The 14700-nt window shown below is 42.7% G+C and overlaps 1 protein-coding gene across 4 annotated transcripts in view; it reads left to right on the forward strand.

The window, feature by feature from the left end:
- The first annotated feature begins 2131 nt into the window (after positions 1–2131).
- The window catches only part of SLF2 (SMC5-SMC6 complex localization factor 2), a 37584-nt gene continuing 25015 nt past the window's right edge, over positions 2132–14700 (forward strand). The window contains exons 1-3 of one of the 4 annotated variants that reach the window (XM_083738626.1): positions 2132–2168; positions 11395–11438; positions 12925–13559. In XM_083738626.1, the coding sequence (XP_083594752.1) occupies positions 13113–13559 (447 nt within the window). In that variant the 5' untranslated portion in view covers positions 2132–2168; positions 11395–11438; positions 12925–13112. Of the gene's footprint in view, positions 2169–5448; positions 5589–5707; positions 5911–9599; positions 9756–11394; positions 11439–12924; positions 13560–14700 lie in introns of those variants that run through there. The other 3 variants (XM_083738627.1, XM_083738625.1, XM_083738628.1) reach the window with 3 other exon arrangements.

The raw sequence follows: 14700 nt of genomic DNA on the forward strand, positions 1-14700 counted from the left end.
GGCAAAGACTGTAACCTTAGCTCTATTTACCTGGAAGTAAGCACCTGTGAATTCTGAGTAGACATGGTTAGAATTGCAGCCAAAGTTTCAACACGTGAATGCAGCATTTGCTATGTTTGCTTTTCTATAGCACTCCCACACAAAAACCTCCATTATTACTTGAACTATTATATTGCAGATCACAGAAAGAAATACACTTTTGCTCTGACAGTTACATATCAAGGCACATTTTCCCAACCGTGGAATTAACATAGCATATTAAATTCCACATTATGGATTTCTACCTCCTTCCACAGTCTACGCTAAGATTCAGATGGCTTTAACAGCAGCCTTCCTTTCTCTCCCCCCCCCCACTTCCTTTTTTAAAGCATCCAGCTTGGTAAAGAATTCAGAACACAAAAGCTTTGCACATTATTTTGTGACATTTTAGTTGGCCTAATCAAGGTGTTGCCCTAAAATGTATTTTGGAATTTGGATGGATCCCCTAATCCCTGAACGGTTACATCTCTGTGACAAGGTCCTGGATCCCTATTTACTGGTTCTGCAACCCACCCCATGGTGACTGGACAAAGGCAGGAAAGGGCAGATATCATCTTCAGCTGCTACCTCAGCTAGTGCTATTCCCCTTCCTGACAAAGTAGGACCTTGTCACCATAGTTACCTACAGGTTAGACTACTGCAGTGTGCTCTCTATGGAGGCTTACAGCCCTTGAAAAGCATCTGAACAATTCAAATTGTTATGTATTGAAGTTCTCACCCTGGCCACCAGGGGGGAATTGTTTATATAGTTTTCACACAGGTCCAGTAAGTTAATTTAGGCGGGAAACCCTGAGCTGTTGTTGTTACAATGTTGCCAGCTGGCTGCCTATAAAAGCAGGCCAGCTGAGCTGTTTGCTGTTCAGTTCAGTTCCAGCTTACTTATAAAGAACTACAGTGGTACCTCAGGTTACATACGCTTCAGGTTACATACTCCGCTAACCCAGAAATATTACCTTGGGTTAAGAACTTTGCTTCAGGATGAGAACAGAAATCGCACGGCGGCGGCACAGCAGCAGCCGGGAGGCTCCATTAGCTAAAGTGGTGCTTCAGGTTAAGAACAGGTTCAGGTTAAGAATGGACCTCCGGAGCGAATTAAGTATGTAATCAGAAGTACCACTGTACTTGGAGAAATCTCTGTGTCGTCTGCTATGTCCACCCACTACTTAATACAAATGGTGCAAAGATGCTGCCGCCAAATTGCTGGCTGAGGTCAGTTGTTTAGGACATAATACATCCAACTTGCACTGGTTACCTGTTAGTTTCTAGGCTCAAGATAAGGCACTAATTCAAACCTTTAAGGATGTAAACAGTGGTAACTGGTTACCTTAGGGTCTGCTGTTTTCCATATGTACCTTTCTGTATGCTTCATTTAACATCTTGAGGGCTTGCTGCTGGTACTACTCTTAAATGAGATGGGAGGCAGCCAGGAGAAACAAGGCCTTTTCAGCTGCAGCACCCAAGAGAGGTTTGTCAGGCCCTGGCACTATTCTCTTAGGTATTTGGATCAAAACCTGGTTGGTCCAGAGTTTTTTTAAAAAAATATTGAGTTATTGTTCTTTTGACTTTGATCTTTTAGTGCTATTATTTCTATGATATATGTTGTTTTGCTGGTTTTTAATTTTGTTGCCATTTTACATATTGAACGTATGATGTTTTATTATGTGAGCTGCCCTGAATTCACATAATGAAAAAGCAGGATATAACTTATTAAATAAACATAAATTATTCTTCCTCTTTATCTTACCAGTTTGGATACTTCCAGTCAATAAATAAGTGATTTTTTCCCCTACTAAGGCTATACTAGCACCAGCTCTATTCAGTTCCAGCAATTAAGCACCATTTAGCTGCTGTGCAATGGACAGCTGCCTTTTGCTACTGCTCTGGGAATTTCAAACTTTCAGCACCTTTGTTTAAAAGTTCCAATAAGGGAGAAGTTCTATCTTGTTTCCCACCCTCTTACAGTTGTGGTGATTTTTCTTTAAATTTCTAACATATTCGTAGTGTCAGATTGTCAAGTGTGGATAGGCAAATCAGTATAAAGGTTCTCATGGCTTCTGTGCCTTTAAATAGAAGCCTTCTGTGTCTCTTCTGCTACTAACGGTTTCCTGTTGAGTAGAGTAGCAGCATTGGTGAGTCGTAGTTCTTCTTAGTTGCCCCTTTATGTTAGTCCCTGTTTTTTGGGGGGGGTATGGTGTGTGTTTTAATTATAATTTAATTTATCGTATACAGTAATATTGTGATTGTTGCTGTTTAGTCGTGTCCGACTCTTCGTGACCCCATGGACCAGAGCACGCCAAGCACTCCTGTCTTCCACTGCCTCCTGCAGTTTGGTCAGACTCATGTTTGTAGCTTTGAGAATATTGTGATAGAAAAGCATAAAAGAGCTCAATGGGGAATTTAAAGTTGGGTGCAGGCACTTTCCTATGTCTCAAAGTGTTTTGCCAGGCTCCATTAATTTACCGGTACTCTTTAACAACCAGCTAAATACTTTTTACTTAGAAAGTGCTTCTAGGAGGCCCAAATTCAGCCTTATTTTTAAATGTGCCTTTTAATACTGGTTCTTATTTATGAGCTTTATTTAAATAGATAAATCACCTTATATGTTGCTTTTTAGGCATTTTATAAAGAAAGAACTAACATTATTTACAAATAAAATGAAGTAAAGTTTGTACAGTTATCAAGAACTGTTGCCACTCAGTGCTCTTCTTTAAGGGAGAGTATAATTACAGAATGCGGTTGCTAAGTAGCCTTATACTACTCTCTAGTGGCCAAACTAGGAGGTTACAGAGGTGTAAGCAAAGAGCAACCTTATGAAGAGTATGTACAGTATTTAAATAATTCTTACCAGCCTCTCAAGGCTCACTACCCTCATGTGACTGCTTCCAAAACATGTTGACCCATAAAAACCTCTCAACTACCAAGTTCCATTAACTTTCAATTTCTGGCACAATTCTTTTAGTCATTTTGGCTAAAACACCACTGTTTTTTATTGTTATATTTGGCTTCATTATTTCTATGTTATTATCTCCGTGATATATTATTATTATTGTTATTATTATCAATTTTTTTATACCCCATCCATCTGGCTGGGTTTCCCTAGCTACTCTGGGCAGCTCCCAACAGATTAAAAACAGAATAAAACATCAAACATTAAAAACGTCCTTAAACACGGCTGCCTTCAGATGTCTTCTAAAAGTCAGATAGTTGTTTATTTCCTTGACATCTGAAGGGAGGGCATTCTGCAGGGTGGGTGCCACCACTGAGAAGGCCCTCTGCCTGGTTCCCTGTAACCTCACATCTTACAGTGAGGGAACTGCCAGAGGGCTCTCAGAGCTGGACCTCAGTGTCTGGGCTGAACAATGGAGTGGAGATGCTCCTTCAGGTATAATGGGCCGAGGCTGTTTAGGGCTTTAAAGGTCAGCACCAACACTTTGAATTGTGCTTGGAAATGTACTGGGAGCCAATGTAGGCTTTCAGGACTGGTGTTATATGGTCTTGGCGGCCATATATCATGTGAGCAGCTGCTCTGAATTTACGTCAGACAGACAGGTGGTGTAGCCACAGCAGTCAGGTGGTGTAGCCACAGCAGTTACAAGAGTGGGAATGACTGCTGGGAGAAACGCAGAGAGAAGATATACTATGGTGCACCTGTAGCACTGGATGCCTTCATCTGCCCTGCCTGCAATAAAACATTTCTCTTCTGTATTGGTCTCTATAGTCACAGCAGGTGCTGTAACTCTCCAAAGGGGCACACTTCCATTTTCTCCCAAGACACTGATGCCAACAGCAATTGCTGGTGCTTGCACAGAGCCCTTGTGGCACTTTGAAGTGGGGCTTCAAAATGCCATGCAGTGTGCTTGTGCCCGAATGAGTTAATTTCACTGTGCAGGCGAAAACAGATTACCCCACACCACACTGACAGTGTTCAAAACTCCCATTGTTCTAGGTGCATTTTGTGACAAGGAATTTCATTAGCATGAGCTGTTTTTGAGCTCAGCGCAGTATTGCACCTAAGATTTCAGATTAAAACTGCAGAATGGAAGGAAAGGAGGACCTTTTTCTGCCTCCCCACTTCCAGCTATTTTCTAAAGACTGGAGAAGAGACCCTCTTAAGAATATTAGGGGTTGGGCAGGGGAAGGGCTAGACCATGTGAAAAATGAACAGTTCATATTCAGCTTTGTATTCTTGTTATAAAAAGTGTGCCTAAGCATTCTGTTGTTGTGCCCATAACCCAGGTTTAAGGTGCCATTTAGCTCCTAACTTTCATATGTTTCTAACATTGCACTGACATCAGATGATTTGCACATGGGTAGCCTTGTCTGCCTGTCAAACTTGGCCTTCAGGGGATGGGGAAGAGAAGGATTCAGCCCACAGGCCAGAACCTGGTGTAAGGTTTTATGTGTTAACATAAGCACCCTGAATTTGGCATCATAGCATGTTGACAGTCAGTGCAACGCCTTTGGAACTGGCGTAATATGTTTACTTTTTTGGCTGCACAGGCCAGATCCTCATCTGGGTTGGCCAGTTTGACAGGTAGGCAGGACCATTCAACTTTCAGTTGACTGACATGACAAAGATGCCAGGTGATTTGGTAGTCTAGTTGGGACTTCAAAGCACCTCACAGGCAGCAGGGTACAGTACTGTTAAAATGGACAGAAAAAGACTGAGCAGGGGTTTCAATGCAACCCCCTTCCTGATAAGGAGCAGGTTTGTAATGAATCCTGCTCATCAGCTGATGATTTGGTATGTTTATATCTTAAGTAGCTTTTATTATATTGAATTGTTATGCACCACTTTAGTAGTAATATTTATTCAGCTTATATCCCACCCTTCCTTTCAAAAGAGCACAGAGCGGCAAAGGTATAAAAACCTCTGAATCTGAATCGACATTCATTTTAAGTAATTACTTTAAGCAGAAAGTGAGAGTGCGGTGAGATGGATGCTGTGTGACCTACTCCTGCAGCTCCTTCCTTAGGTCAGTCAGCTGCCTGCCTGCTTGGGCAAGTGGAGCTCTTCTTGAGAGAAACAGCTGAGAGGATTGGGCTCAGAGTGAGGGGGCAGCAGCTGCTATTCTTTATTTCCACTTTCCCCGTTCACTGTCGCCTCACGGCTCTTGGGCAGTTGAGCATGGAGCGGAACCTGGCCAGAACTCCACACAAAAGAAAACAACATGGCAATCCTGCGTGTCTGATTTGAGTTGATGGACTACACAAGCGCAGAGCCCGGCGTTCAGACCGTATCGTTTTACTCGTCTTAGTCTTATTACACCAGAAACCGGCTGCCCGCCCCGCGTTGCTTCCACCCGCGCGCGACAGCATCCTCTCCTCAACTGAGCTTCGGGGTTCATCCCGTCGGAACTCGAAAACAAGAGGTCCGCGCGCGCCTTCCTGCTGGCCTATCACAGGCGCCGCGCTGAGGCGCCAACGGCAACGCTCCCCCCCCCCCCCCGCTCAGTCCCGTGGGAAGGAGCCCGAAGCAAATTGCATAATGGGATGGGGAAACCAGTGGCTCGTTTTTGAACGCCGTCCGTCCCGGCAGCCAACCCGAGGTAGCTCCTGGCTTTCCATCCCGCCCAGTTCTGCCACGGCAGCTTGGCAGCCTATGGAGAGGAGGGCCCTTCCCTGAGCTCCGCCAATCCCAGCGCCGCCTCGAGAATTCCCCGCCCGCCCTTGCCTCCTGACCGGTAGTGCCGTGCTATGGAGTACGGAGCGCTCGAGAGCAACGTCGGTGCTTGACAGAACCCACAAGTCGAGGCGGGCTGCGGCGCCCGGCGGGGACATGACCCAGAACCTCAGTACCGGCTCCCCCGCGGGCACCCCCAAGAGTCACAGTAAAGCGGCGGGCCGGGGAGACGGCGCCGGGGGTGGCAGGTACGGCAGGGCGACGGCGGCGGTCACAACAACAACTCCCACCAGGCAGCGTGTCGGACGCGGGGGCGAAGCTCCCTGGGTGCCGCGCAGTGGCCTGTCCCACGCATGTGCCCGACGTGGGTTGGGGGTGGGTAGTTATGAGGCGGGAAAAGGGGCTTCAAAGCTCCCCGGCGGGGGTAGGTGGGGGGGGGTCTCGCTTGCGAACTCTGCTCTTTGTAAAGAAAATAGCCAGCAAATAAAAATTGCCTTTAAGTGGAAGACTGGCTGGGCTAGAATCTTCACACCCTGAGGCGCTAGATTTTTACTTGCAAGGACTTTTCTTTTTGAAGGGCAGCAGGGTGGAGCCATGTTATTTTGGCGAGGGGGCCCTTCACAGTATGTCATTTCGGTGGTGGTGGTGGGTTGTTGCACTTTCCGGGTTCGTAGAGAACAGAAGCAGGACAGCGGCTTGCTAGAGCACCTCACTTGCCCTCCTCCTCTTAGGGAAGCGACAGTGAGGATTCCCAATTGTTTTGTGTCGTCTCCTACTTGCTTGGGTTCTTGCTGAGGGGAGTTGCCGTAACTTGATTAATTAATCCTCCCTATCACTCCCCCACCATTCTGCTTTGGGAGGGGCAAGAAAGTGAGTTGAGGCTGCTCTTTGCAGTCACCTCCTCAGGTGCCAGGACCAGAAAGCATCATAGTCCAGTCACAGTCTGCTTAATCTGTGTGAGCAATAGAGTGATTAAGATTCCTCTTGGTGTCATAAACTCAGATATATAAGCTAATCGCCAAATAGCACCTTAAACCTAGGTTATGACTGCCACAACAGAATGTCTAGGTGCCAATCTTTTTTAAACAATGAGCCTTATTCATAGCTGTCAACTTTTCCCTTTTCTTGTGAGGAATCCTATTTGGAATAAGGGAATTTCCCTTAAAAAAAGGAAAACGTTGACAGCTATGGCCTTATTGTTTTCATTCTTTTTCATTTCATTTCTATACCACTTGATATATTAAAGAAAAACATCAAAGTGGTTTACAACACATTAAAACATCAGTTGAAACAACCCAGAATAAAACAAATTTAAGCTTCAAAGAAAACATTTCAGATCCCTCTCTAAGTGACATTTTGCTTTCCCCAGAATTATTTACCTACTTAATTTATATAGCTGCCCCATAGTAGAAGTACTCTAGGAAGTCAGTGTACTGTAGTGGTGTCAGACCAGGACCTGGGAGATCAGGGTTCAAATCCCCACTCATTCATGAAGCTCACTGGATGATCTTGGGCCAGTCACAACCTCTTAACCTACCTCACACAGTTGTTGTAGGAATTAACTGAGATGGGAAGGTCAACCATATACTCCTTGGAGCAAAACGTGGGTTATAAATGCAGTAAATAAGGTTGCCTGCTTACCTGCTTAAGAAAACTTGAGAGGCCAGACAGATGGAGATGTCAGTCACCAACCTGGCAATCCAGAGATCTCCACAGGGTTGCAGTTGGACCCGCACCAGTCATAAAACGTGCCTGGCTAATTTTGGACACTGTTTCTCATTGCTAGGTTGCCAAAAGAGAGAAGGCAGGTAGGCAAGCGCCTTGCCATTGTCAATTAGCCACATGATTTTTGGGGTGGGGGCAGCCACTTCTGCTTTGCTGCCTACTCACTCTAGGTAGTAGTTCTGGGTCTGATTCCCACCCCTCTCTGCCCAGAGGGAGAGGGCAGACTAAGGAATGGAGGGAGCTGCTCTTTTGAACTGCTGTTTGTTTACCTGGGCTGGGGAGGAGGAGCAGGTGCTGTTGTCACCACAGGCAAAGCTCCAGGGGACCTTTCTTTCTGGTAGCTGATTGGAGAATGGCACTGATAGACCATCCCAAGATGCTGAGGCTTTGGCATCTGCTGTACAGTACTTCCCCACTCCCTGTGGGAAAGCATTAAAAACAGCATTTCCTACCTGTAATCTGAAGAGGTGCAACTCATCTACCGCCTCAGGATCCCTCTTCCTAGCTCATACTGAATGTGCACACAGATCCACAACTGTCCTTTGGGATCAGAGTCATTCTTAAGTTCTACAGCTCCTGTCACTCAAGTCACAGCATTTTTAGGATGAGTATAGTGACAGATAGAAGCAAACCAGGTGGAACTTAGTGAAATATTCTAAGGCAAATTGTATGTTAACAAGGGGCCAGCCAGATATTTTTGTGCACTTGCAAGCATGGCACTATAAGGGTGACTGCTTTACTGTGTGTTCATAAGCCCTTGTATTCTTTATTAGAAGTGTGTTACTAACTTTTGTTGCTTAGTAGCTGTTGACTGCAATACCTAATAGAATTCCATGCATCTTTTAGAAAGCCATCCAAGATAGGCAGTTCTTAGAGAAAAAGATTCCATAATTATGCATTGTGTAAAGTACACTCTTTCCTGATCTGTTTTAAGATGGACAAATCACCTTCACTGATTCAGTACTGTCCTAATGTGGATTTTGGATTTTTTGTTATGTCTTGCCCAGCTACGGCTTCTGCACTTTCACTGTGTGATCCTGAGCTCTGTTATATGAGAGAGAGAGTACACAAACAATTAATCTTTTAACAGGCCACAAGATAACTTCTCTTCAAAACCTATGAAATTGTTTGATAATTATGGAAATCAAGCACATTAATTTGCATGGGCTTTTTTCAAAAAGCTGAAGAATGTTTATAGAATTAAGTATGGTGTGAAGAAAGAGGGATAGAGGGAAGTTTATTTCACATAATACTAGACTCTCGCATAATACCAATGCAGCTGAATGTTGGAAGACAAAAGAAAGTACTTTTCATATATTACAGGCCGGCTGAGAAGAGGTTACTGGTATATGAGGAGGACTTCTGAGGGCCCAGATGTTTTAACCTGAGCTGCAAACGTTGCTGTGGTCATTATGAGATAACCACAACAAATATTCTTGGAATACACTGCTTGCCGCCCACCCCCCTTTTTAACAGTTTTTAATCTTGAATTTATTCAAGCATGGACATCTGAACTTTGTTTGCTATACAGTGGTACCTCGGGTTACAGACGCTTCAGGTTACAGACTCTACTAACACAGAAATAGTACCTTGGGTTAAGAACTTTACTTCAGGATGAGAACATAAATTGCACAGTGACAGCGGGAGGCCCCATTAGCTAAAGTGGTACCTCAGGTTAAGAACAGTTTCAGGTTAAGAACGGACCTCCGGAACGGATTAAGCTCTTAACCCGAGGTACCACTATAAATCTAAAATCGGTTTTGACCTCCCCTCTTCCATCTGAAATACCACACCTGGTTTTGTACTGAATGTACTGTAGCATTGCTAGCCTAAGATTAATTAACAATGACATAAATAATTCATACCTTATGTGCCTTTCCAGCTGTGTGACAGGCAGATGTTTGTCTCTTGGTGCTGTGCTGCCCCGCATTGCAGCCACGCCAGGCAGACAGATGGAGATGTTAGGTGTCAAACCTGGTTTCTAGGCATCTCTACTACCTCACAAACAGCCGTTGCCTGTTGTGAAATGTGACTGGTACCTGACTAATTTTGAACGCTGCTTGAAAGAGGAAAAACAATGTAGACAATGTGATTTTTATTACTGGGAAACTCTAGTTAAGAGTGTAGATTTTGAGTTTCCCAGAGCAGCTGGCTGGCTGCATCAGGAAGGAGGGAGGTCCTTATCAAATGAGGTAAAGGCTATTGAGGAGGAGTGATCTTCTTTACATAGGCATAACACTCCCTTCCAGGAAAGTGAAACTAATCTTGAACATAGAGGTTGACTGCTGCAAAGAGTCTCAAAGAAAGCTGAATCTAAAACTAAGAATTCTAAACCATCAGATTATCAAAGGCAGTCAGAATGAAGTTGGTGAGTTTCTTTTGAGTTTCTTGACACTCATAAGACATGGGAATTCTGCCAGAATTAATGTTGGTTAGAATTTTTTTTTGAGAAGTATGATTTAAAGGTACCATTCTTACTATTGATAAAGCTGGATTAAATTAGCAATATTATTATTATTATGCTGCCTATTATGCTTTTTATTTTTCTATTTTTAATGCTCTGTAAAATGTGTTTGTAATGCTGTACACTGCCCTGGGATCTTTTGATAAAGGGCGGTATATAAATTTAACAGTCAATCAATAACACTTTATACACTTGCAGGATATGGAAGCAAATACAGATTTAGTTCATAGTTTTCACTGTTTGCACTAAATATATGCTAAATTAGATTACTCTCCCAGACATCAGAAATTTTTCTAGTGCAAACTTAAAAATCACTAATTTTGCTAGGATTCAACCCACATAACTTGCTTTAATCTGAGTGCTGAGCCCCAAAAAGTGCCACAAGGCAAAAGCAGATTCAAAATTCTAATAATTACTAGCAAGTCATGCTCAGTTCTGAATGCTTAGGGCACTGGAAAGAAAAAAGGAGCTTGGGTTCTTAGCTGTAATGACAATCTGTGGGTCTTAAGTGAAGATGTGGTGTTAGAAAACAAATGTAACTTCTGGAGCTTAGTAAAAGTACAGTGTCTGCAATAACTGATTTGACTTTATCTTGAAAGCGTTGAGACAATTCCCAAAGAGTATGCCAAACAGAATTGCAACTGTACCACAAGAAAAAGTAAAGACAATTAATCGGACTTTGGGCTCAAAGTAGCTGCCTATGGATGAGGCTTCCATTTGCCTGATTCACTGTTCAGGCCTTCTTGCCGGGCTGGGTAATTATGCCACATCTCTGTATTGTGTGTGTTTGGCTCAATCAGTCAATTCCTGACATTCAGACAAACTACAGATTAGATGGCTCTGGAATGAGGCTGCTAGAAAGTAACCAAGGTCAGAGCATGGAGGAGGCTGACAGGAAGGAACCAAGGCCAGGAGAGTGTACTATGCAAAAACACAGAGCAGCCTCCTATAAATGTAAGCTAATTCTGCTTTGATGCACACTCTAGGCTTGCCTCCTACACACACACACACACACACACACACACACACAGCATGCAATGTACTTTTCTTACTCTTACAAACCTCTTACAAGTTATTACTTGTGCATTGTTTTTCAGGTGTAATAGTAAAGTGTACCTCCATTACTGGAAGTCTGAAAAATACTAGGCTAGACTCTGCAGGTGTGGATGCAGAGGCCCTGTTCTGTATCCACATCACTATGCATTGAAGGTGGGATGCAATGAACTTTTTGTGTGTGGGGGGGTATCTGATCCCATTGTGGATGTTCAGTTTGTGACATGAGTAGGAGTGGTTCTGTGAATGTGAACAGAAGCTGTGGTTTCAATAGTCTTATTGTGGTTCCACTATCTCATATATTCCACAAGTTATGACACATTTGCCAAAAAGGCTTGCCACTGCATGACACCAGATTGTCAATACAAAATGCTATCTGCCCAAACATATTTAGAATCTATCCTTTTGACTTGACCTCTCATTTGATATACAAGTTAAGCAGTATGTTTGTATAGGTAGTATTTTCATGAACTTGTTTTTTCTCTTATAGGAACTGCTCTATTCTTGACTACTTCAAACCATCTCTAAATCAAGGTAAGCAAATCTTTCTGTTTATAAAATGTCTAGTACAGTATTGAGCTGTGGAGCTCATCACACATTACTCTTTACTGTGAAAAGCATGAATTCCTGTATAGGTGAAAATTGCACAGTTCTGATTTATTGCATGTCTGGAAGCAACTGCTCATGCATCACATTCTGCCAGGCTCCCTTTTTACCAGGCAGAGGAAGGGACAAATTTCATAGCTGGCGACAAGTCTCCCACAGTACTGGGAATGAGATCATGCCATGCATTCTCTTGATTTGGATACCTTGGTTAATCCCTGGCAGTAGTTTCACAGCCTTGTGTTGAAGGGCAGCAGGCTTCTAAGCACTGGGCATGTCTATAATCTTGTTCACATCAGGAAGTGTAACCAATGTGAAGCTTACTAAACATGAAAATGAACTACCAGACATTTGAATTGCATTTAAAGTGTCTTTACTTTTCAAAAATCCAACAGATTTTTGGAATGATTTGATTGTTTAGGTCAAGATTACTATGAGAGCCACTGCAGTATTTGGATGATTATGGAGTTACCAATCTTGATTGCTATTTATTAATGTTTATTTAACAATTTGTTTTTAATGGTTGGAAACTCGAGTTTTATTTTTAAAAGTTTGACCTAAACCAGTCATCCCCATTGTGGTTTCTTCCAGATGTTTTTGGACCACAGTTCCCTTCATCCTTGATCATTTGCCATGCTGGCTGGGGCTGATGGGAACTGGAGTCTAAAACATTTGGAGGGTTCTAGGGCAGAGAAGTTGATCTATGCTGTCTGGTAGGATCTCTTCAGGTTTATTCTTTGCTTCTCAATGACATGATGTGGGGGGGGGGGGGTCAAGCTAGCCACAAGCCTTGGTTTGGACATAATGTGAAGCCAGCTCTAGTTTGTTTTCTTCCCAGCGTGGCAACAGCAGGAGTGACTTTGGAACTTTTGAGCAGCATGCAATAGCACTGTGCTCATAGTTTAAAATAAACCATGGTTTAATGCAGGGTTCTTCAAACTCGGCCCTCCAGATGTTTTTGGCCTACAACTCCCATGATCCCTAGCTAGCAGGACCAGTGGTCAGGGATGATGGGAATTGTAGTCTCAAAAAAACATCTGGAGGGCCGAGTTTGAGGAAGCCTGGTTTAATGTGTTGTGTGAAGCAGTTTTGAGATTCTGGTATTTTTTTATATACCAGAGTCAAACCTTGATTCCTGAACAGCTCCATTTTGGAACATTTCGGCTCCTGAATGCCGAAAACCTGGAAGTAAATGCTCCGGTTTTCAAATGTTTTCCAGAAGCCGAATGTCCGACATGCCTTCCGCCTGAGTGTAGGAAGCTCTTGCAGCCAATTGGAAGCCACGCCTCAGTTGTTGAACATTTCGGAAACTTCTGAAACAGATTACATTCAACAACTGAGGTTTGACTGTACTAACTTTCTGCTTTGTTTGTTCAGCATTTGTTGATGAAGACAGAACTTTGTTAATGTTTTTCAGAAAAAAGAAATGGGAAAGCTGGGCTTTCAGTCTCACATACGGAGTATCTTAGAAAAAGCATATTATCTCCAAAACAGAAGAGAAGGAAGAAGTTGCCAATTCCACCACCCAATCGGAGTCCTATAATTGAGGCCTTTCTCAGAGGTGCTAAATCTGAGAAAAAGGACTGTCCAGATAATGGAATTTTTATGACATCAAAGGTTTTGCATCCCAAAGCTGTTGCTCGGCAACTCTTCACAACAGATGGATCCTCAGACTGTTCTTTCAGATTAAAAGATAATATATGCACAAAAAACATTGAAAAGAATGAAATATCTCCTATTCGAACAAGGACACCATTAGTAGAAAATAGTAGAGAATGTAATATGGATTACATGGAACTAGACACAGCTGGTTCAGGCTTGACTAAATGGGCTTCAACAGCAGAAAATGACAGTTTGAAAAAGGATAACCACGCATACTATCAAAAAATGGGTTGTTTGAAGATACCACAGTTTAGCCCAATTAGTTCTTCATCCCAGTTGTTGTCGGAAGTTGTTTGCAGGGAGAGACAAGTGAAGGAGAAAAAGATGCTATCTAAGCAACAACCTTTTGACTCCATAAAGAAATCCTTGGAAGTTAGCTTTTCTAACCAGGTATGTTAAAGGGGGTAATAAATACCAAAGCAATGAAGTTTTTTTAAATGATGTAGCATTCACAGTATTATCCAGTTATGAAATAGTAAGTATACCTTGCTGCTCTGGTCGCTTAATATTTAAGTTACTGTTTGGGGATTTTTAAATAATATGAACTTTGGTCTCCTTTAAGCTATTTGCAGTCTTAAGATTTGGAAAGTAATAGGCCTTGATGTGGCATTGCCTTTATTTTAACAAGGGTGCTGCCTCTTTTATTTCAGTTTCATGCTAGTTTAAGTATGACCAGCCTCTCTATTTTCAAGGCTGCTGTACTCTCCAGAAAGTTGTCAGGAAGTATGTATTGCCACACAAACTGATTTCACACATAGACAGTTAAAGTCTGTTATGGCTATTAATTGTGGACAGACCAGGAATCCCCTTTAAAAACAATCTTACATGTTTGCTTAGGTATGCCTGAGGCTGTACTTGGTAGTTGCTTTTGGAACTATTCTGGAATGACTTAGCACTTACACAAGTGCCAGTCTGGGGTGGGGTGTGTGTGTGGAGAGACTCTAGCTGCTACCAACTCATTCATCATTTACATCCAAGTGAGTGTCAGTTCTGAGTATCCATAAATAATCAAGAATCTACTGACACAAGCATACTTTACTACATACTGGTGGCTTTCCAACCCAGTACTTGCCTTTTACATTACATCAAGCATAATGTCCAGAATTTAGCAAGGCTTTGTGGATTGGTCAGAAAACTAGACAGGGCAAACAAAACATTAATGATCTACTCAGCAAAACTAACTTCAGATATTATTAAACACGCCTCCCCAAATAAAATTGCATTTCTGCCTACTACTATTTATTTGCCATAGAAATTATGGAGATTAGGAAGCAATAGTGTACAAAGAATCTAGTTACCTTGGCTACCTTACTGTTTGGAAGGTTGTAACTATCTTGGTTCATATCATTTGCATGTGAAAATATGCATAAGTTTACATTTTTCCTTAAACGCAACATGAGCTGTCAGAAACTTAAGGGTCAATCATCACAGCAAACTTGGCCGGTTATGCTAAAATGACCTGTGGATGCTTCCACATGATAGTTTACTGTAAACGCAGTGTTGTTCGTGCTAGGAAGCTTTTTGTGGTGTA

This window comes from Podarcis gaigeae (assembly GCF_964106915.1).
Source record: "Podarcis gaigeae genome assembly, chromosome: 5".
NCBI classification, from domain to species: domain Eukaryota; kingdom Metazoa; phylum Chordata; class Lepidosauria; order Squamata; family Lacertidae; genus Podarcis; species Podarcis gaigeae.